This window comes from Mustela erminea, chromosome 4 (genome assembly GCF_009829155.1).
Source record: "Mustela erminea isolate mMusErm1 chromosome 4, mMusErm1.Pri, whole genome shotgun sequence".
NCBI lineage: Eukaryota > Metazoa > Chordata > Mammalia > Carnivora > Mustelidae > Mustela > Mustela erminea.
Genome location: NC_045617.1, coordinates 55,452,005 through 55,473,764, shown reverse-complemented (window position 1 = coordinate 55,473,764; position 21,760 = coordinate 55,452,005). Strand labels below are relative to the sequence as shown.

Genomic DNA, 21,760 nt, shown 5'->3' with positions numbered 1-21,760 from the left:
ACACTTCACCTATAAAAACATTGCCGCAGATCAAATGTGGAAAAAGTGAGAATCCAGTAGTTTGTTCCACCACCTATTAAAGAAATATGCCAGAATGCAAAATAATGCCATGCTTCTTATTAATTTGGAGGGAGAGGAATGTATTTTTTGTAAAAATCTTACTTAGGTTAACATGTAATGCATTTTCTATTTTTATTTTTAAATGAATTAAATATTTTAAACATGTCTCAGTTGTTATCTCAAATACAATAAACATCAATAGTTATAACCCACAGAAACAAAAGCTCTTTGGAATCCTCAGTGGTTTTTAAAAATGCAAATGGATCCCAGAACCAAATGTTTTGAGAACTGCTAATATAGAGTATTATAGGGTTTTCCAGCTAGAGAGATCCTGTCAGACAAGTCAAAAAAAAGTCTTCTAGATTAGGAATAGTGATTGTTTCATTATATGTCTTTAAATGTATTGATGAAAACTATTTACATATTTTCCTCTTTAAAATGAAAACCTCGTAGCAATCAAATATGCTTACCTTGCACATTAAACTCTCATTCGTCAATAACTTATATCAAAACAGAAAAATATGGGCAATTATATTCAATTTGAACTTATTAGAAATACAAATATCCATATACATAGTGTGTTATTAGTAGAGAAATGGTTGCAAATAGCCACTGAAACCTTCTCTTGTCCTGTAATTTAAAACAAATCATAAATAGTCAAATAAATAATAAATAAGCCTTGGACATTAAGCAAAAGAAAAGCAAGCATTTCAGATTCTGATTATTTTCTATTTTTGATGCTGTAGCAAGTCATGGTTAAATCTGTCTGATTTTTTATATACACGGAGTCCATGTATAAACATAGTGTATAGTTTTTAATGTATTTTTTATAAGTCCTGTTTTTCTTACATAATTAATTTAAATACTTTGCATCATTTATTTAATATGAAGAGGCAAAGTTTTCCTTATATATTATGAATGACATTAAATATAATATGTAAGTAAGCATTCTGCACAGATTTTAATGTTCTGAATAAAAATACTTTTTGCCTAACGTCACATTTGCATGTAATGCCAAAAACAATGAAGTGATTAAAAATATTCCTGAGAGCATTTGAGAAATTATATATTTCTGTGAAAGGGTTCCCTATTAGTTTCTGAGGGCTCTGTGACAAAGTGCCACAGATGGAGTGGCTAAAATCAACAGTAGTTTATTCTCACCTTGTTCTGCCAGAGGTCTGCCATCAAGGTCTTGCTGGAGCCATGCTCCCCACAGAGCCTCGAGGAGAGAATCCTTCCTCGCCCCTTCCAGCTTTGGGTGGCTCAAGGCTTTTTGTGACTTGGTTTATGGCTGCGTGTATCTGTGTTCTCTGCCTCTGTCTTCACACGAGCTTCTCAGAGGGGTTTCCGTAGTGTAGTGGTCATCACGTTCGCCTCACACACGAGCTTCTCCTCTGTGATGTCTCTCTGCTTACTGTCCTCATCTTATAAGGACACAGTGACAGGATGTAGGGCCCACCCTAAATCCAGGATGATTTTATCTTCAGAGCCTGAACATCCTATAGAAGCTCTATTTCTCAGTTCACATTCTGAGTGATGTGAACTTTGGGGAACACTATTCATTTATTACCCATCCCCAATCAAAAGTGCTGGGGAGTTCAGACATGCTTTGGTAAGGGTAGGCTTTGCTGCTGGACAGACCCTATCTGCCACCGATGAGCCCTTTGACCCAATCAGGTTATCTACACTGTGGAGCCTCAGATCCCTCATCTGTAAAGCTGGGTCTATGCCAGGCATCACACAGGCTTATGGTGAGAAGTAATGGAGATCATGCATAGATACACGGTATTCTCAGCACGGTGCCTGGCACAGAGGAAGGTCACTAAATAAATAGAAGTATTTGCTCACTGTTGTTAGGCCAGGAAGGTAATAATAATAATCATAGTATTTACTACAAACTTACTGTTAAGGGCAACTATATTGGTGATAATTATAGTAAGATTAGCGGCTTAGTGCTAATGGTGTCTTCAAAGACCATCAGTACCTAATCATGGATGATTTTATGGTGACACTGTAGATGAGAAAGAGAGATGGAGAGATGAAAACCGTTAAGTGAGCAGCCCGTGAGTTTGGTTAGAAACAGATATTACTGTAGAACAAAAGTGTTCTCCAAAATTGCTATGTTGAAATCTAATACCCAGTATGATGGTATTTGGATGTGGGGCTTTGGGAGGTGGCTGGGTGATGAAGGTAAAGCTCCAAGATGGGATGGGTGCCTTTATAAAAGGTCCCCCAGAAAGCTCCCTCACCCCTTCTGCCATGGGAGGCCATGGCGAGAAGATGGTGTCTCTGAACCAAGAAGACGGCATTCACTAGACACTGAATCTGTGGGTGCCTTGACCTTGGACTTCCCAGCCTCCAGAAATGTGAGACATTTCTTTTGTTTATGAACCACCCAGTCTCTGGTATTTTGTTCTATCGGTCCACGTGGATGGAGACAGTCATCAATAGGACTTTCATCAAGAGATGCACCAAAGGGGCGCCTGGGTGGCTTAAGCGTCTGCTTTCAGCTCATGATCGCAGGGTCCTGGGTTCCAGCCCCACATCGGGCGGTCTGCTCGGCGAGGAGTCTGCTTCCCCCCCTCTCTCGCTGCCTGCAGCTCCCCCTGCTTGTGCTCTCCCCCCACCCCCATCAGATGAATAAATAAATCTAAAATAAAACAAAGCAAAACAAAAGGAAAAAACCCACCAAATGTGTTAGGAAGACCTGCATTAGAGGACAGAACATTGACACGCAGCACATTCTAGCATTTATCCTTATTTCTGTTCTAGATTTGTATCAGTTATTTCTAGGCCTGTGTCCTGATCACTATTTGGGGTGGTATTTGGAGACTTTGAAGCGTAAGCAGAACTCTAAAGGCCCATTTTACTCTAATTCCATGTAGAGTCAAATGCAGTGCAGCTGTCATGGTGACCTCGTGTCACAGTCCCCCTGGTGGCTATCTCAGACTTCTTCCTCTCCTGAAAGCCCTACCCTGCCCCTTTTACCCCTCGCTGTGCAGATAGCCTCGGCTCCTGTGCTACCTGAGAACTAGAAGTTCTTGCACAGGAGCTCCTTCCCTTTCCGGCCTTCCCATCTGAATGTCCTGGCATCTTTGCCATCTGATCTTTCCCTCTATTTCTGATGAGGAATGACCCTTCTCCCCTCTAAGAATAATCCCTCCCCCTGGGTAGCTACTCTTATCCCAAGTAATTATTTTGATCCCATAATTACCCTTTTGTTTTCTGGCATTTGGTCTCTCTCCGTGGAAACCTTGCACTCAGTCTGTAAATATACCTTAGCTCCCTCTTTGTTCTTAAAAACACTGTCCCCCCCAGCTACCAGTTCTCCTTCTTTAACTGTACTGTTCCACTTCTTCAAAGTGCGGTGACCTAGCCTCAGCTGCGTGTTGTGACAGCTGTTAATTATTATAAAATTATATTGAAAGAACAATACAGAACCCCCAATAGTTAAATCTTGAAAATTTCTTACTGGTAGAGATAAAATGTGGCTCTAACTCTAGGCAGTGAGGAGGTCTAGAGCCTCTGAGCCTTGTCTCCTGGAGCTTGGTACCACTCAGACCACAACCCTGTGTGGTGTTCTCAGTGTGGGGGAATTTCGCATATTCAGAATATCCAATGATGAGTCTCACGGACTGATTTTTAGAAATCGGGAATTTACATAGCTGTGCTTTTGGGAAAATTATAAAATCGGTTAATGCCCTGAGGCTAGTATAAACAAAGACACTTTTGTGTTTTAACCTCTGAATTTGTTCCTGAGAGTTTGCTGAATAATAAGTGGGTAGGAAAATTTCCAGCCTCCCCGGTATACTTTCCATTTGCTGAAAACCTGCAGATAAGTCCTGAGTGAAGTTTAGAACCCATGTGGGTCGAGAGGAGGGAGTGAGAAGCGTGCTTGTGCAGTTTATTTTAGCCTACTGAATGTTTTTTTTCAGGAACTGGATAGTAAATCGGTACTTCGCAAGGACACACCACAGATGAAGACAGATAGGAGAACTGCACAGAAGAGTTTATATAGCATCAGGGGTTTGTGTTAAAAGTAAAAAAGCAAAAAAAACAAAAACAAAAACAAAAACAAAACAGAAACAGACCAAAAAAAACCCCAATACACGTAGATCATTCTGGATTAGGTCAAACATTTTTTAGTCTTGAACAAAAAGTCCCTGGGAAATCTTCCCTGTACGATTCCTCTAGCAGAAAAAGGACATGGAAGCCAGCTAATTTTATAACATAAGAGGGCATCCTCCAGCTTAGTGGGGTCTGGGAGGTGGCTTTGGCCTTCCCTAGGGGACCCTCAGAAGCCTTTTGAGGAACTGAAAGGTGACCATTACTGGTAGAATGGACATATATCAGAAAGTTTTTCTCTGTTGTATAGGCAAAGGAAAATATGCTCCCAGCTGACTTGTTAGTATTTTCTATAGAAACTTAGTTTACTGAGAAATTACACATAAAAATTATGCTGTAGATGATTCAATCAATCAGCAGTAGTGTATATATTCCCACTGGAGATACAAAGAAGTATGCAATGCGTTTCTGCGCCTGGAGAAGTTTAGAGTTAAAATGAAGCTGGATTTAAGCCCTCCTCTTCTAAGCCAATTCTAACCATCCTGGGTTCCATAACGAGAGGCAATGTGTTGTGGCTGCATGTTGGTAAACTTAGCTTGAGAAAGTCATGACATAAAAAAAATCTTTCTGGGGCACCTGGGTGGCTCAGTAGGTTAAAGCCTCTGCCTTCAGCTCTGGTCATGATTCCAGGATCCTGGGATCAAGCCCCACATCAGGCTCTCTGCTCAGCACGGAGCCTGCTCCCTCCTCTCTCTCTGCCTGCTTCTCTGCCTACTTGTGATCTCTGTCTCTCTAGTAAATAAATAAAATCTTAAAAAAAAAAAAAAACAACCTTTCTGTCTGGTCACCGGACCACCCACAGATTCAACTTTGTCCCCCTTGTGTCATCCAGAAGGAGAGAAGGTAGTATTTGTACCATGAATCTTAAATTTTCCTTATGAGATGGTTGTCCCCCACCCTTGTAAGGAATTATATGGGATATTAATGTACACTCACTAGTCGTGGGGGTTTATCACAGCAAACAAATGCAGAGATTTTCTGTCTCTTGATTCTATGTCTACAATGGAGCTCTATCCTTTAGAAGAATAACACAACAGAGAAATAATTTTTACACGGGATAGCCTTCATATAACTCTGACTGTCTTTAGTTAGTGGGGAAAAATCCCAAGCTAAAAAGAGTAACAGACTTGAAATCAGTTAAAATTCAGAATAATCACCTGAGGAAAAAAACGTAATCTCATAAATCTTCATTTTTAACCACAGGACAATAGTCTCTTTATTCATTCAATAAATTTCGCTGCCCCTCTCTGTTTCTCAGATTGGAACTCTAATATAGATTAGAATTGGCAGATATCTGTGAAATGAAAGGAGTCCCCCACTTCCCCTCCCCTTTCCCATAATAGAACGAATATAACTGAGAAAGTCACAGTTCAGTTCAAGAATTAGGTTTGTGTAGCCCTAATAATATAAGAACTCTGCTTGACACTGCTTTTATTTTATTTTGTTTCTTTTCAGTCTTCCAAAATTCATTGTTTATGCATAGCATCCAGTGTCTTGTTCAAAGACAGGTAGGGGGAAAAAGAGGCCACTGAGCTAAGAAACCTTTTTTTTAAAAAAAAAAAAAACAAACAAACAGTATTTCCCTAGAAATAGGGAGATATAATTTGGAACATTACAAAAAAACAAAATAAACAAACAAATAAACAAAAAACCCCACAAACCACTGGCCTTCATTATTCACAGGAGCAAGACTCCAGGAGCACTGATAGAACCAAAAATATAACCTGCTATTTATTGTACCCAAGGTTGGGTTTCATGATTTCGAGAAAGGACCAGAGTTGAGATAATGCCGTGCATGATTTTTTTTGTCAACCCAGTACTGTATCCAAAGAAGCCTTTTGATAGATAATTATTAGAGAGCTTCTCTCTTGGTAGGCATATCTCAGATAATTTAGAGGAGGAAAGGAAGTATGAAAAAAAGCATGCTGAGGTGAGAGCAGCTCTGTGGAATGAGACCAGCCTGGCGGTACCTGTCTGCCCCTAAGAATTAAACTTACAGCTGTTCTCTCCCTAAAGCCAGCCAGAACTTTAAAAACCTGTTCATTTCTGTTCCACACAAAGAGTGGGATCGATCAGGCGACGTTTCCTTGCAATCATGTGGCCTCGTGCACTGGACTTATTACTGCTCTTCGAGACTGTTCTCGCATCGTGAAAACTCTCCGTGACCCAACTGTGGAGAGCCTGTTTGTCTGCCTCCCACCTTCTCCCCGAAAGAACGGAAAATAACCAAATGCAAGGCTGGGCTTGTTTAATGAACGTGATTTGTTTTTGTTGAACGAAAGGCACAGGAGGTTTCACAGGCCATCAGCTTGATGCTAGGTTTGTGAATGATTCTGCGGTCCACATCTTTAGAGGGGTTTAATACGGAGGTGTCTGTGCTTGCTCGTGATAACCTGTCCAAAGGCATTTTCTTTACTTTCAGAGATTCCTAGAATAAAAATGACCTTTTAAAGGTAGATGAGACCATCTTTCTGACGTCCAGAGCTCTGTCTAGCATGGGCAGGCATCTGAGAATCTTCCGTTTTAATAAGTTTGTCCTTACTATGTGACCTCTTCCTTCCCTCTGTGACTCTTCCTTGATCCTGGCTCTGGTCCTCCTCTGCCATCTCAGAAACCCGTAATACTGTGACCTGAGGCGCTTTCTGCTTTCTCTCTCTCTCTCTCTCTCTCTCTCTCTCTCTTTTTTTTTCATTGCCTTCTCTTGCACTGTATTGACTAATACAGATTTTGGTGGAATGCCTTTTCATTCATTCACCTGTTTCAGCATTAGAAACTGGACTGACTTGAGGTGCCTGGGTGGCTTAGTTGGTGAAGTGTCTGACTCTTGATTTTGGCTCAGGTCATGATCCCAGGGTCGTGGGATGAAGCCTTGCATCAGGCTCTGCGCTCAGCATAGAGTCTGCTTGGGATTCTCTCTCTCTCTCTCTTCCCCCCGCCCCTCTACTTGCTCGTATGCCCTTTCTGTTTCTCTCAAATAAATAAATAAATCTTAAAAAAAAAAAAGGAGTCTTGCCTTCTTTATATTAGGGAGACTTCCCTCCTCTACAAACTTCCCCTTGTTCCCCGCCGAAAAGTTAGTCAAAACAGATTGAGCATTACTTTTCCACAGTTTGTAACTGAAGGTGATTTTAATAGAGGCACTGCCTTAGATATGAGTTTATTTGAGTGATTATTTGAATTTAGTAATTAGTGGTACGATATTATTACTTAATAATATAGAAAAAAATGACTCATAAAGATCTTGATTCCCTGGAGAATAGATAGTAACACTTTTTCTGAGCATGGATATTAACACTTTTTCTCCATTTAGATGTAATTGTTGGATGATACTACCCAAACTAATTAATAATGACATATTAGTTAACATATTGCCATCAGCAGGTGGCTATTTGAACAGGGGTGAAAATGGCATGTGCTAAAACAAATTGTTGTACCCTAGAGAAATGTGCAGAATTATTTTTTAAAAAGATTGTCTTTTAATGGTGTCTGCAATGTGGTTTTTTTTTTTTTTTTTTCCACTTAACACAGCTTTAAGAGATGACACTGGGGGTAAGACTGGAGAGATAGCGACTAGAACCCCAAAACAAAAGACAACAAAATTGATTCAACCTTTACCAAAAGCTTTTCGAATTGGAAAACAAAGTGAAATAAGTCAACAGTGGAGTCCGAATGACACAGTCCGCCTGTCAGATCAGAAATCACACAGGAGACTCAGGGCTCCTCCTGCTACCATCGCTCTCTCTTGCTGCCTTCCTCCCCTCTGTCTATTCTCGATCTGTCAGGGGATTTGGGGCAAACGGCAACATATGGGCAAGAAACTGTAATCTGTGGTTGGCTTTCAGTTTCTGAGGCATCACCGTGACAGCGAAGGGGTTAAAACTGTCAACACCTATCAGAGCTCGGCGATAATTAGTGTAATAGCAGGCCCAGAACATTGGCACAGATGACCACACCACAACAGATGAATTCTACCAGGGTCCTGCTTGGCGGGGAGTCATTCTTCCTTTCTTCCAGCTCGTGCGCAACTATGCTTTTCAAATGCCTATGTGAAGAAAGTTGCTGTTTGTGCATACAGATGATTCTAGTTAAAGATGATGGTGAATCTTTTTTATTTCAGAAAGTTCTCTTTGAATTAGTACTTACAGATAGATCTGTAGCCTCTGAGCACAAGATAAAATGTCTCCAAGTGTGTCGATGCTTGCTCTGTTAACCAAGGATGCTCGGATGTCATAGGGAGGGGTATCATTTAGGGAGAAAAACTGTTTCAAGATATACTTTTCATTAATATTCTTTTTTTACTTTCTTGTTCTTACATGAACTGTAAAAGGAAAAACAGAACCTTTTTAAACAAGACAGGTTGGAAAAGAATAAAATACATTTTTCATTTAGCAACTTCAAGGAGAAAATGGATAGATAAAAAACAGAGACTTAAAGCTATTTTTTCAGGGATGCCTGGGTGGCTCAGTTGGTTAAATGTCTGCCTTCAGCTAAGAGCATGATCCCAGGGTCCTGGGATTGAGTCCTAAATCGGCCTCCTTCCTCAGCGGGAGCTTGCCTCTCCTTCTGCCTGCCACTCCTCCTACTTGTGCTCGCGCTCTCTGTCTTTGTCTCTCTCTCTGACAAATAGAGTCTTTAAAAATGCCGTTTTTTTCAGAAGTCCATGTGGTAACCAGAAAGGGACAATTGTGACTTAAAAATAGGAGCAGCAGTTGGTAGAGCATATGACTCTTGATCTCGGGGTCATGAGTTCAAGCCCCTGGGGGGTCAAGTTTACTTAAAAAAAAAATAGGAGCAAGAACCCATGATGGACTAGGGGAAGAATGGGTAAAGGAGAAACCTCAATAACCCCGATATGTTCAAATCCACAGGTCCCAATGGCTGGCATCCTAGAGTACTTAATGAATTGGCCGAAGTCATCACAGAACCGCTAGATATCATTTTTGAGAACTCGTGGAGGACTCATGAGGTGCCTGAAGACTGGAAATGGGCATATTTAGAAACTTCTTTCAAAAAGGGAAATGGATGATGACCCTGGAAATACTCAACAGCTTAACTTTTTGCTTGGAAAAATTCTGGAATAACCAACTTAGTACACTGGGTAACTAACTTATAATAGCTAGAAACAAGGCATATTTCATACATGAAGAGGTATTGGGTTTGGTTTTGAGATCAGGTCTTGTGCCTGTTTTGGGGATCCTCCCCTCCATTCTCTGAATTCTTGATGACTAAGGTGTTTGGGTGATAACTAATTTTAAGTGTAATTCAAGACAAAAAGCAGGTTTCTGGCATTGGCTCATTATGTCATTTCCATATGAGCCTTTAACTTGAGAATTAGGGCCTTTACTTTTGTATTTTAGCATACATCTTTTTTTTTTTTTTTCACTCCATATATGACAGTGTTTTCATGGGTTGAGATATTTTATATGATTCTCTATAGAATAGTTTGGTGACAGAACTCTTATTTTAAGGTGCTTTTCATAGTTATTTCGTATATAGGTAGGATCATAGAGCTGATGAATTGAGGAACATTGGCAAGGGGAAAGAGTTTGTTCTGATTTCTAGCGTTTAATTTAGCCTGAAGTGTAGTGTTAAGACCAGGAATGGTATCTTGCTCTCACAGACAGCTGAGCAAGATCAGCTGTGTAACTTGATCTCTAGTTTTCCTCACTCCTTGGGGACTGTCATGGCCATTGCTGTTCTCCATCCCCCCTCCCCCCACCCCAATCAGGTTTCTGATGTCAGGCCCATGGGGGCAGGGAGGTCGGCGTGGCAGCCATTAGAAGCCCTGCATAACACAGCCCAAAAGGAGAGTAGAATAGAGTGGGGGAAGGACATCAAGACACATCTGGAGTCTTTCTAATTCTTACTGTGCCTGCCTTTGGCTGTGGGTAGTTTTATTTCCTGCTTAGAAAATGTAGCCATGTTGATGGGACCAAAAAAGTAATTGAAAGGAAATTATCAAAGAAGGTCCAGGTATTCCACAGGCTGGGGGATGGGGGCAGGGGAGCACGGCTAGGCAGCTTCAGAGAGCCCATGTGCCATTGGTCCTGTTACAGAATCTTTCCTGCACTACTTGGAAGCACACGCGATCTGCTAAAGTTTACCTCAGTATTGCGAAGCTCAAGACTAGGAAGCTCCCAAAGGAGAAGTATCTTATGTGCCTTTTCTTCCTGGTGTGTGCTAGTCTCTAGGTGAGCAGTTTAGGTCTCCAAGGTCTTTAAAAATGTAAGGTTTACCTAGTTTATCTACTTCTAGAGATTAATTTTGATACCGTAAAATCTCATTCTTAAATGCAAATACAAGGAAATGAAGCTTGCAAGCATGTGTAAATGGTCCTTTAAACTGTATGTAGCTTGCAGATAAGTAAGGATTAGACTCCAATCAACTTTTCTTATTTTTTTTTAAATTTTTAAATTTTTTTCAAGTGAACCAGAGTCTTTCAGATTTCCAGGCTGGATTTCTCTCTCTCTCTCTTTCTTTCTTTCTTCTTCTTCTTTTTTTTAGATTTTATTTATTTATTTGACAGAGATCACAAGCAGGCAGAGAGGCAGGCAGAGAGAGAGGGGGAGGCAGGCTCCCCGCTGAGCAGAGAGCCCGATGCGGGGCTCGATCCCAGGACCTTGGGATCATGACCTGAGCCAAAGACAGAGGCTTTAACCCACTGAGCCACCCAGGAGCCCCTGGGCTGGACTTTTCTTAAGGAGTAGGGGGGTCTAGATAGATTATGGATATAATTTATTGCGATAATAAATGGCTTCCTGTTTAAGACCCCATTTCCAGGTGCAGCATCTGTGGCAGATTTATTTCACAGATGCGCATTTACATGCATTTGTTGAACTGTTGCTAGAAAGAACCCAATATCTGAAAAATCTATTATTTTCACCATTGGCATTATAATGCAATCTACTGTAACCAAGAAAAGGGACTCTGGTTATTTCAAGTTTTATTTTCTATTTGTGTAATATCTAAGTGCAGTTAGCTTGCTGAATTTTGGATCTCTTGGTGTCTGCTATTGGAATTTGAAAATAATGACCTTTTAACTAAAGAGTGACAATCTAGAATGCTAAGTCAGCCAATGGACATGAAAGACTTACCTAAAGCCAGACAGAGAAAGCTTTAAGCAGAGAAGTATTAAAGGAACCACTCAGTTCCTTTAGCATCAAATCAAGGTCAGGCAAGAGTTAGAAAATTAGAGAAAGGAAGTAGTCTTACCACGAATTGTATCTGAAGACAATTACTGTTAGGATGAGTAATTTTTTTAAAGCATTTTAAATTTTATCTGACATTCATGATATCCTTAATAGGGAAAGGTAAATGAAGTTTCTGAGGGACATATATGTTATCAGAACTAGAGGAGCATCTTGATTTGTATTTCCTAGAACATCAAGAGACATTAAATAGAGACTTTTACTTCATAACACTGAGGAATTTGGAGGAGTATAGTAAAATTTTTGTTTAGTTCATCTTTTAACAAAATTTTGGGGGTGAGGAAAGAAAGATTTTATTTACATAAGATATCTCTTGGTTCAGGAAATGCAAGCCTCCTTCCCACCAAAGGAATTGAAGCAAATTAGAATAGCTGTGGTTTCTTTGTCCCGAGAAACTTATAGCATCTTGGTGGTGTAAAATCAACAAAAACAGTAAGCCTTGAGTTTTGACTTTGGAGCTTCTCGGATCTTAGTTCAGATTTTGGAATCATGCCCATTGCCTCTTCAGGTGGTAAATCTGTTTGGAAGATAAACTACAGTGTAGCATGGGGAGTGGTCTTGAATAGTTGTTGAGCTCGTCAAAAGCTTTTTATCCTTGTCCATAAAACAGGAGAAATAAATACCTCCTCTAGTTCTACATCAAGCTACATCAAACAGCTGCAGAGTTCTTGGCCTGGTGCTTGACACTTAGTAGGTGCTGAGCACCTTCCGCCTTTCCCTTCTTTACCGTGACCTTCCTTCTTTCCTCCTATATGAAAGAGATTACCTTGAAACTGACATCAACACTCAAGCATAAATTGACGTGTGCTTATTGCTGCCTTCAACGCACTAAATAAAGCCCCATTGCTTTCTTTTAGAAGTAGAGAAAGGTTACAGTGGCCACTCACAGCAGGAGTTCACTGAATGTTTATTGATTGAATGAAAGGAATGTGATTTTTAAAAACAATGAGCAAATGTGTAAGGCCAGCACTTTTCAAGGCTGGGGAAATAATCACATAGACATATATGAAGGTATTTCTTCAACTTTCTTCTTTTTTAGTTTTGGGTTTATAAATTTGGTGTACTGATAGTGAGGAGCATATGTGTATTTTCATCCGATTTTATGACTGTGATTTACAAATTCGGAGTGCAAGTCAGCATTCCCCTGTAGGTTCTTCTGGGAAAAATCCAGCCAAGACACCAAGCAGATGCTGCACAGTCTTCTATGTGAAGAGAAACCAGATGTACCAGAGTCTAGGAAGCACCTACCAGAAAACTGAGATGAGCATATCTGGATTGTTCTCTGTGAAGAGTCTGAGCACCATAAACAGGTTCCTTGCAAGGGCATTGATGAATAACAAAAAGAGAAGTTAAAGAAAATGACATTTTTAGATAAAATATTAGATTTATGTAACTTTTTACATGTAATATTAAATTAGGTATCAAAGCATCATGTTCAGGCAGATAGGAGATTTCTGAATCTTAAAAGTAAATAAAAGATGAAGAGTAAAATAATATGTCCAGAGACATATACAAGACATGAGCCAGAGTCTAACCTGAAATTGTTACTTCTCTATTCAGACCAAGGGCCAAGAACAGGGAGGGCTTAGAATTCAGTCAGCTCACAACTTGTGCTTTGAGTAAAGTTGTAATAGATGCTGTATTAAACATAGTAAGTTGTGTAGAGCAGAGCAAATCAGCAAGGTTTACTGGTTTAGAATTTTCTCATTTTACTCTTAGCAATCTCAGCGGTCGTCGGTTAGATATTCCTACATCAGATATTTTACACTACCAGATTCTTTGGAAAATACTCTTTAGCTTCATATTATTATCTCTAAGGATATAAAATAAAATTTCTACTCCATGATCACTGTTTTAGATATGTCCGTAAAAGGCAAAACAAACAAACAAAAAAACAAAAACACACACACACACACAAAACAAAAAAACCCACAGTAGTTCAGAAAAATGAATAACTTTTCTTTTTCCTACCAACATAGATATCTTCCTTTAAATTGTTTAAATGCCTGGCAATGAAGTTTTGTTTTTTTATTACTGTTGTTACAAGATAACTTTTAGAAGAAAATGAGAGGTTAAATTCCACATTAAGAGCTGGGTGGCGGTTTTTTGTTCTGTTTTGTTTTTGACAGTTTGGCCAACATTTCTTCCATTGGAACAAAAGAAAGTAAGTCAGCTTTTCAACATTAAGATGAAAAGTGTCTTTTGTAGATGCATTCTGCGTCATGCTCTTTGTCAGATGAATTTTCCTTTATTACTCCAAAAATAAGATGCTGAATTGAGTATCTTGAGGGCAAAGTGGTATAATAATTGGGGCAAATGGTATAAATTCTATTGCAGTTGTTGCCTGTTCTCTAAGCTTGACAATTTTCTGAGATACTCTTTGGGTTCCTAGAGCTATTATTCATGGAAAACTTCTGTCTTACAGAAATGTGTGCATAGGTCCAAATAATCGTGTGTACCTCCAAGTAGCCGAGCAGAGATTCATTCTAAATAAAAGCTGCACTTTGGTTTTTGTAAATGTAATTGCAACTGACACTTTTTTCTCCCCCTTTTGTTAATTGTTTTTAAAAGGGACTATATGAGAAGGCTTTATTAAAAGCTTACTTGGAACACCATTCTGAACCATGGATTGTATGCCCATGCAGCGCCGTGATTTGCAAACATATGTCCTCCCTTCAATAAATGTTATGGTTTTCACAGCGGTTCCGCCTTGGCCTCTTTTGTGATTGTTTTCCATTCCGATGAATGGCATAGAGTATGTGTGTTGTTGAAATTGACGATGTATAAATGTTCGCAGTAAAGGAGCATTATGGTTAGCATGGGAAATCAGAGTTCCAACTTGAAAGAAAGCAAGGCTCCTCACACTCCATGCAAAATGCAAATAAATCATTATGATGTGTGCTTGGATGCTTTTGTGTGATTGTTACATGTGTCTATGCTGTGGCTTTCTCCCCCCATCCCCACTGCTGACTAAAAAGTACCCCCGAGGGTGATAGGCTGTAATTTTGTGCCAGTAATTTCTGCTCACCAGAGCGGAAGGTGGGGTGGCGGGACTTATTAGCTGATAGGTGGGGTCACGTGGAGTTTTTGTGGTGGGTCCTGCAGCTTTTAATATCTATCACCCAAACGTGGTTGTGATTTGTCCACAGATAAGCGACATCTCAGGGGGTCACTGGATCTGGAGGCTATTAGACTCGAATCCCAGCCTCACTGCTTGCCAGCTTCAGGACCTTGAGCAAATGGAATAAATAGAGACCTTAGCACAATCATTAGCCCAGATAAGCAACCTCCAAACCTTAATTCAAAAAGTTTTGTAGTTGTGTTATGGGTTCTGCGTACATGACATCACGTATGACATGTGTGGTGATGACGAACGGCTGTTTTTATTCCCACCAAATGCAAGGGGGGCAGAAAGTAAATTTAAAGCAACAGAGATGTAGAGTAAATATTAGGAAGAAATATGTAAAAATGAGGATTTTAGAAGTGAAAAGTTACCCAGGGAGAGCATAATCTGATTCAGAAATTGTGTAGTGAAGACACGGAGCAGGCAAGAGTTCGTGCCGTGCCCACAGTCACACACTGGATTGTGACCGACCCTCTAAATCCCGGCTTTTTGTCTCATATTCCAGGAAGTATACCTAACGGGATCTGTGGCATCTTCAAAAGAGACCTGTCTTTCTAGTCTGGACTTAATTTCAACTTAGATCCATGGTTTTCGAGTCACAGCCTCAGAACACTGATTCACACCCTCAAACTCCGCACAGCCCAGAGGGCTCTGCGCGAGCCCCCAGCGCGGTATGAAAACCTCATCCTTCAGCTCGGAAATCTGATGCTTCAAGTCTTCCTTGATCTGTCAGGCATATTTAGAAAAGTCAAAGATATTGGCAGGAAGCACCAAAAAATTTTTTTTTTTTTTTAAATAGGTAGTTGCACGCATGAAGTAGACATCTAAAGAAAGGAGTGTTTGATAAGGAACGGGATGGTTTATATCATTAATAAAATCACTTCACATAAGGCAGCTTTGAAAGTCTTTCATCTGAATCTGGAAAATGAATACCTTCTAGTCTCATTCCAGGCCATATGCTGCTCCACTGAGGATTCTGTAATTTAAAAGAGGACTCTTGAACAATTTTAAATGAAAAACTAACCTTTTTCCCCTCCTCGAGTTACCCCGAGGACAGAGTGTATTCGTGTAATTATGAACACTTTTTTGGCCAAGCTCCTCCACTTTAAAATATATCCATGTACCATTAACAGGATGTCTGTGCAATGTCATCTGTTTCTCGGTTGAATAACGAGCACCAGTTGCGAACTGTATACACTCAGGGCACATTCTTTTATGTCTGTTGAGCCTCATCAATTGAACTTCAACTTGATTTTGTAAATTAATCAATGCACATAACCACATTGACAAAAATAGCCATTTTAAAAAAGATTTTATTTATTAATTTGAAAGAGAGAGAGTGAGAGAGAGCATGAGAGGGAAGGTCAGAGGGAGAAGCAGACTCCCCCATGGAGCTGGGAGCCTGATGCGGGACTCGATACCAGCACTCTGGGATTATGACTTGAGCTGAAGACAGTTGCTTAACGGACTGAGCCACCCTGGTGTCCCAGAAAATAGCCATTTTGAGTGAAGAATACACACTGAATTTTTTCGAATTCTGGCTACACCTCAGAAGCCCTCACGGCACACGTGGCTTTCTTGGTGAGCGTCTGTCCAGTCATGCACTTCCACACCTTCGCTGTTGTCCTGCCTGTGACAGTGGCCAGTGAGCAGCGTTGCCTAGACACACCTGCGAAGTGCCTGGGCAACCACATCTGAGTAATATCACCTTCTCCGGGAGAAAGTTCCAGAGTGCTGTGGTCTGGTTTTTACTGTGCTTCGCACACGGCTGTGAGCCCATGTGTTCTGCCCCACTCAGGGGGCAGTGACTGTCCTTCCCTAGTCGCTGGTTTATTTTCTGGCGTTCCGTGGTTGCAGGTGCTCTGTAATATAGTTGAATGAGTGAAGGACTTAATGAACTTTCTCGCAAGCCTGAGGAAACTGAACCCTGAAGCTGTGTGAGTTGGCTGTAGCAGGGCATTTCCTGGTTTTAGAGAACCCCGAGGAACACTGTGGGCTTTGTGTGGGGAGGCAAGCATGCCTTTCACCTCAAAGCCCTGCCAACCAGATTTCTTTTGATCAGAAGTTCACCTTGGACATGGTTGTGTTGTGAGTCAGATCCTATGACTTTCCTGTAGTCTTTCGTGTAAAACGATAAATGCGAATATTTTTAAAAATAAAAGTATACATACTCATGTAGGTTTTCCAGGAATATATTGAATGTTGTCATTTGTGAAGGCACGTGAAAATACTAAAATCACACACTTATTTGAATTATAGTTTTCTTTTGGCCATATTTTCCTCATCTGAATTGTGAGAGAGGGATATCATCCATTCCTTCAATTAAGGCTAATAAAATAGCAATCAATTTCTGCAATTAAAACTAATCAAACAATGATTAATGTATTTATGGCATACGTGCTAGCGGATGGTAATGCTGCCAGACAAGATACAAACATATTTGGATACCCTTCCTACGCAAACATTAACTTATCTTTTAGATTGCACTTTAGACCCGCTCCCTTTTAGATATTTTTAATATAAATATGTGAAGCCATGATTTTGTCCCTGGAAATACTTACACTTTCTAATCAATGCAATCACCAAAAAAAAAAAAAAAAGAGTGGAGAAATGAAGAAGTGCCTGTCCAAGGCGTTCAGACCTGGGTTGGAATCCCACAGGGCTGCCGAGTGTTGTTGTGATGGCTTGACCTAAGAGGAGACTGGCAAGCATGCGATGATTACATGCCTTGTCTTTCTTTGGTTCTGCTGATATGCATGCCTTATGTGAAAGGGAGAGAAGAACATGAATGGTCTGGACTCACTCCCAAAATCCAGGATGCAAATCCCAAGGCCCAGCAGCTGGCTGAGTGACCTCAGACAGTTTATGAAATCCTTTCCAGTCTGTTTCACCACCAGAAAAGTGATATTGATAATGCCCCCTCGAAGAAGTCTTATGGAACTTGAACGTTCTAACAAGTAAGATAACCCACAGAGGGTCTTGTGTTGGAGCAATGGGAGTTCTTCCCACATTATCAGCTAGGCAGTGTGGGCAGGGTAAAAGGGGAGAGCTGGGACAGAGGGGACAGGTTAGGACTCATGAGCTTGAATTGTTTTCAAGATATGTTAGGAAAAAAGCCAACACTCCTGAATGGATTACAAAACAACATTAAATTGTAGAGTTGCCAGCACTTAAAAGGACATTTAATGTGTGCCCAGGACATTTCAAGGCACTTTACCTGTATTTTTCTCATTTAATCTTCAAAATAACTCTTCAAGGAAGAGGGCATCTTTCTTCCCATTCTACAGAAGAAGAAGCTGAGGTGAATATAGGTTTTATTGATTGACCCAAGGCCACACAGTCGTTAATTCCAGCCATTAAGTTGGAATTTGAATTTCAGCAGTGTAACTTTAAGCCTGTCCTCTTTCTTTTTTTTTAAGATTCAATTTACTTTAGAGAGAAAGAACAGGAAGGGCGTGGGTAGGAGGGTGGGTAGTGAGAGGAGCAGACTGTCCACGGAGCAGGAGCCTATTTCAGGTACCCTCCCAGAACCATAAGGTTACGACCTGAGCTAAAGGCAGATGCTTAACCTACTGAGCCACCCTGGTACCCCAAGCCTGTTCTCTTAACTTGTATTTATGTTTTGTGAGGCCAAATTCAATATGGGACTAAACATAAGGACCACAAATTAAGAAGTAGGAGGGGGCAGATTGACAAGAGTAGCATTTGTCCTAAAACAGGGTGTTTGAGAGGTCAGCAGACCAGGTGAAGAAGATCTGAAATACATTGCCTTCCATCAAGTCTAAGAGACCCTAGGGAGCAAGCCCACCAGTGAACAAGAAGAATGCTTCCAGTTCAGCTCTTATGCAATATGCTTTTCAATTAGGATTCTTGTTTTCAACATCTCAAGAGAATGATCTTAGACATATTTATACACAGGTATTTATGATTTATCACTCAGACATGCATAAAAGTAAAAGAACACTAAGTAAACATGAGGTAATCCTCCTGCCTAGTTTCAGGCAGAGTCTTCTGGATCACTTTCCCCTCAGGTCTTCCCTGCTTCCATGGTCCCTAAGATGTCACCCTCTGGCCAGCAGGAGTCCTGCCAATGCAGTGGTAACATCCAGACCATTCTACGAGTTTGGATGCTTGCATTTTCTGGGTCTTACCTGAAGTCGTCTGCAGGTTTTCAGGCAGGAACTCATTCTTTTTCCAAAGGGTCGTGATGTGGTTTGTTCCTTGTGAAGCTGTGGGCTTGGCTGTCCTGCCACCAGGAATGGCAACCGCATGGGCACCTGTGCACACGTGGCAACCATATTGCTAGCTGTCAGTCAAAATCAACTATAATTCTCCACCCTGGTTTCATGTGTGTTTAAATGTAAAAATGTGTACAATCAAGTCCATAAAATACACTTGCCTGTCCAGTTACAAGGGAGTTGGGAACCCCATCTCATCTTACCTTCTGTTCTTCTACGTTGTTGATAATTTTGTGGTAGTGATTTTGTCTCTAACAACCTTGGATTCAGAATAAAAATTTCTTTTGTTTCTTTTTGTGAGTCTGTGCTAGCATTTTTCTCCAGTGGGTCTCTGACATGATTTATTCTTTAGACACATATTACATATCAATAGTACTTGGCTCACTGTGTTCTGTATTTCATGGAGGTCCCTGGCTTGTGGATTTAAACAATGATTTAAATATTATTTTATAGAATTTAACACCTTGCCCCAGAAAACAATAATAATTTATTTTGGTATTTTAGTTAAAAAATTTATATTTGAGTATAGTTGACTCACGGTGTTATATTAGTTTCAGGTGATTCAACATAGTGATTCACTTTCTGTATATGTGTGCAATGCTCACCACAAATGTAGCTGCCATCTGTCACCATATAATGGTATTATAATACCATTAACTACATCCCTTATTCTGTGCCTTTATTCCTGTGACTTACTCATATCTCTCACTCTCCTCCAACCGTTTTCCTCATTCCCCTACCCGCTTCCTTCTGACAGTCATCAGTTTGTTCTCTGTATTGATAGGCCTGATTCTGCTTTTTATTTGTTTATTCATTTGTTTTGTTGTTTAGATTCTACGTATGGCTGAAATCATATGGTATTTATCTTTCTCAGTATGACTTATTTCCTTTAGCATAATACTCTCCAAGTCTGTCCATATTGTTGTGAATGGCAAGATCTCATTTTTATTCTAGTGTAATATTCTTGTGTGTGTATGTGTGTATGCACATGTGCTTGCACAGGTGTGTACGTGTTAGGTATTTTAGTTTTTAATAATGATGCCTGATTGTAGAGCACGGGTATACCCACCCACAGCTGGAAGCAAGAGGTAATTGTCACCAGTGCTTTAGGGTAATAGAAACTCTATACTGTAATTAGAATTCCAAGTGGCAGTTCAAAATTTATTATTTGGCCTCTAAGCATTGGAATCCTTGTTAAGGTATTTGAAGTTTCTAAATGTCTTCAGGAGTTGAGGCTCCCATTCCTTATGCTTAGAGTATGTGTGGGATAGCAGAAAAAGTGTGGGGCCTTCAGACCAGGAAGAGGGAAACTCTTAACTCCTCACTGCTAAGATGGCCTTGGTAAAAAGAAACAAACAAACAAGAAAAACAACAACAAAAAACCCAACAACCCTACATTCACAAGTTAGAGCAAGCTTTATAGATATTTCTTGTAAGCTTCATAACAACCCAGTGAAGTAATTATTGTTACTACTGCATTTTACAAGTAAGGAACTAAGGCTTAAGGTATAAAGACCTTATAAGTTCACTTCACCTCTGTTATCCTAGGGGTCTTTATAAGAGGTAGACTTGCTCTGGGTATCAGTGATATCCTAGATATAGCATATTGGATAGATCAGGTGCTGGAAATGGAAACTAATTTTTATCACTGATCTTAAATTGCTTTCTCCTTCCATTCTCTAAAGAATATTAAATTGCCAGTTGAAATTGCCTTATAAATTCCAAGAAGAAATTTGGAATTTTTGAAGCCCTCCCACCCCCACTCAATATCTGTTACACAAATTGATTCTCCCTATTTTGTCTTAAGCAATTGATAATCTTTAAAAGTTTTTTTTTTTTAATTAGAAAAACCAGTAGGCAGCTTTTATACCAATGCCTAATATCTCCTACCACAGGAATATTCTCCATGATGACTTAACTGAAGGAATTTAGTGGCCCAATTTTTTTTTAGTGGGCCTCTGGGTGAGACAACCTAATATCTTCTGTACTTTTAAGAATCATAAACATCCAGTTGGATGCATACCAAGCCATAACTTCTAATAGTCTGATATGAATAAAATCCCAGTGTCCAAATTAGAAATATATCCTTTGGAAGAGTATTTCATTGCTTTTACCAAATATAAAAAAGGGGTAATACTTATGTACATGTTAAGACAAAGAAGTTCATTCAATAATTTGATGGATATAATTGATTACGGTATAGCTTTGAGACACATTAGAACTGCCGTCTCAGATCGTCGAGTCCTTCCTTCCTTTTTTCCCTCTTTCTTTCTTGGAAATGACAACAAAATGAATTGACTCTATCTCTTTTAGCCCACAAGTACTATTCATCTGCTTTTATTTTTCCATGCTTTAATCTCCTTCCAAGTACATTGCATGAATAAGCAAATATATTTTCTGAAAATCTTGGCAATTTCCTGGATTCAGGAGGTGTGAGTAAAGGGTTGGCACAAAAGTGACTTTTGAGTGAAAAATCCATACTTACACTTAAAATCCCCAGAGACATCATTGATATAAACTAAAGTAGCTATTTTCAGTAAAGAAAATAGCCAGGTTGTATGTAATTTTGATGGATGAGTTAAAAAACAAGCATATAATAACTGAATATATATATAAAAATCTAGTAGTTAGTGTTTTTATATCATAAACCATAGTGTAACCTCCACTAATAATTAGAAAAAAATAAACCCATGGAGGCTATATTCTAGCATTAAGTACACTATTACAGAAGTCCAATTGACCAGAATAATAGCTCTGTTAAATGCAGTGTTAGGAATAAGGCAAAGCCTTTAACTGTGTCATACAATTGGGAGAAGTGGAAACACTGGTACAAAGCCTGCTCTATGGAGTAAATTTATGTACAAACAAGAGAATAAGACAAGAAAGAGCTGTGTAATGTCAGACATTTATTACCCCATTGCTTATAAGATTTTATTTTTAAGTAGTCTTTATACCAAGTGTGGGGTTCAAACTTAACAAACCCTGAGATTTAGAGTTTCATGCTC

At 39.7% G+C, this 21,760-nt stretch overlaps 1 protein-coding gene across 2 annotated transcripts in view; it reads left to right on the top strand.

The window, feature by feature from the left end:
- The window catches only part of SAMD5 (sterile alpha motif domain containing 5), an 81,160-nt gene that overhangs the window by 41,611 nt on the left and 17,789 nt on the right, over positions 1-21,760 (top strand). The window contains exon 2 of one of the 2 annotated variants that reach the window (XM_032339294.1): positions 9,054-10,678. The exons of the other annotated variant lie outside the window; for it this stretch is intronic. Within the exon in view, the coding sequence (XP_032195185.1) occupies positions 9,054-9,116 (63 nt within the window). The 3' untranslated portion in view covers positions 9,117-10,678. Of the gene's footprint in view, positions 1-9,053; positions 10,679-21,760 lie in introns of those variants that run through there. 2 annotated transcript variants of the gene reach the window in all.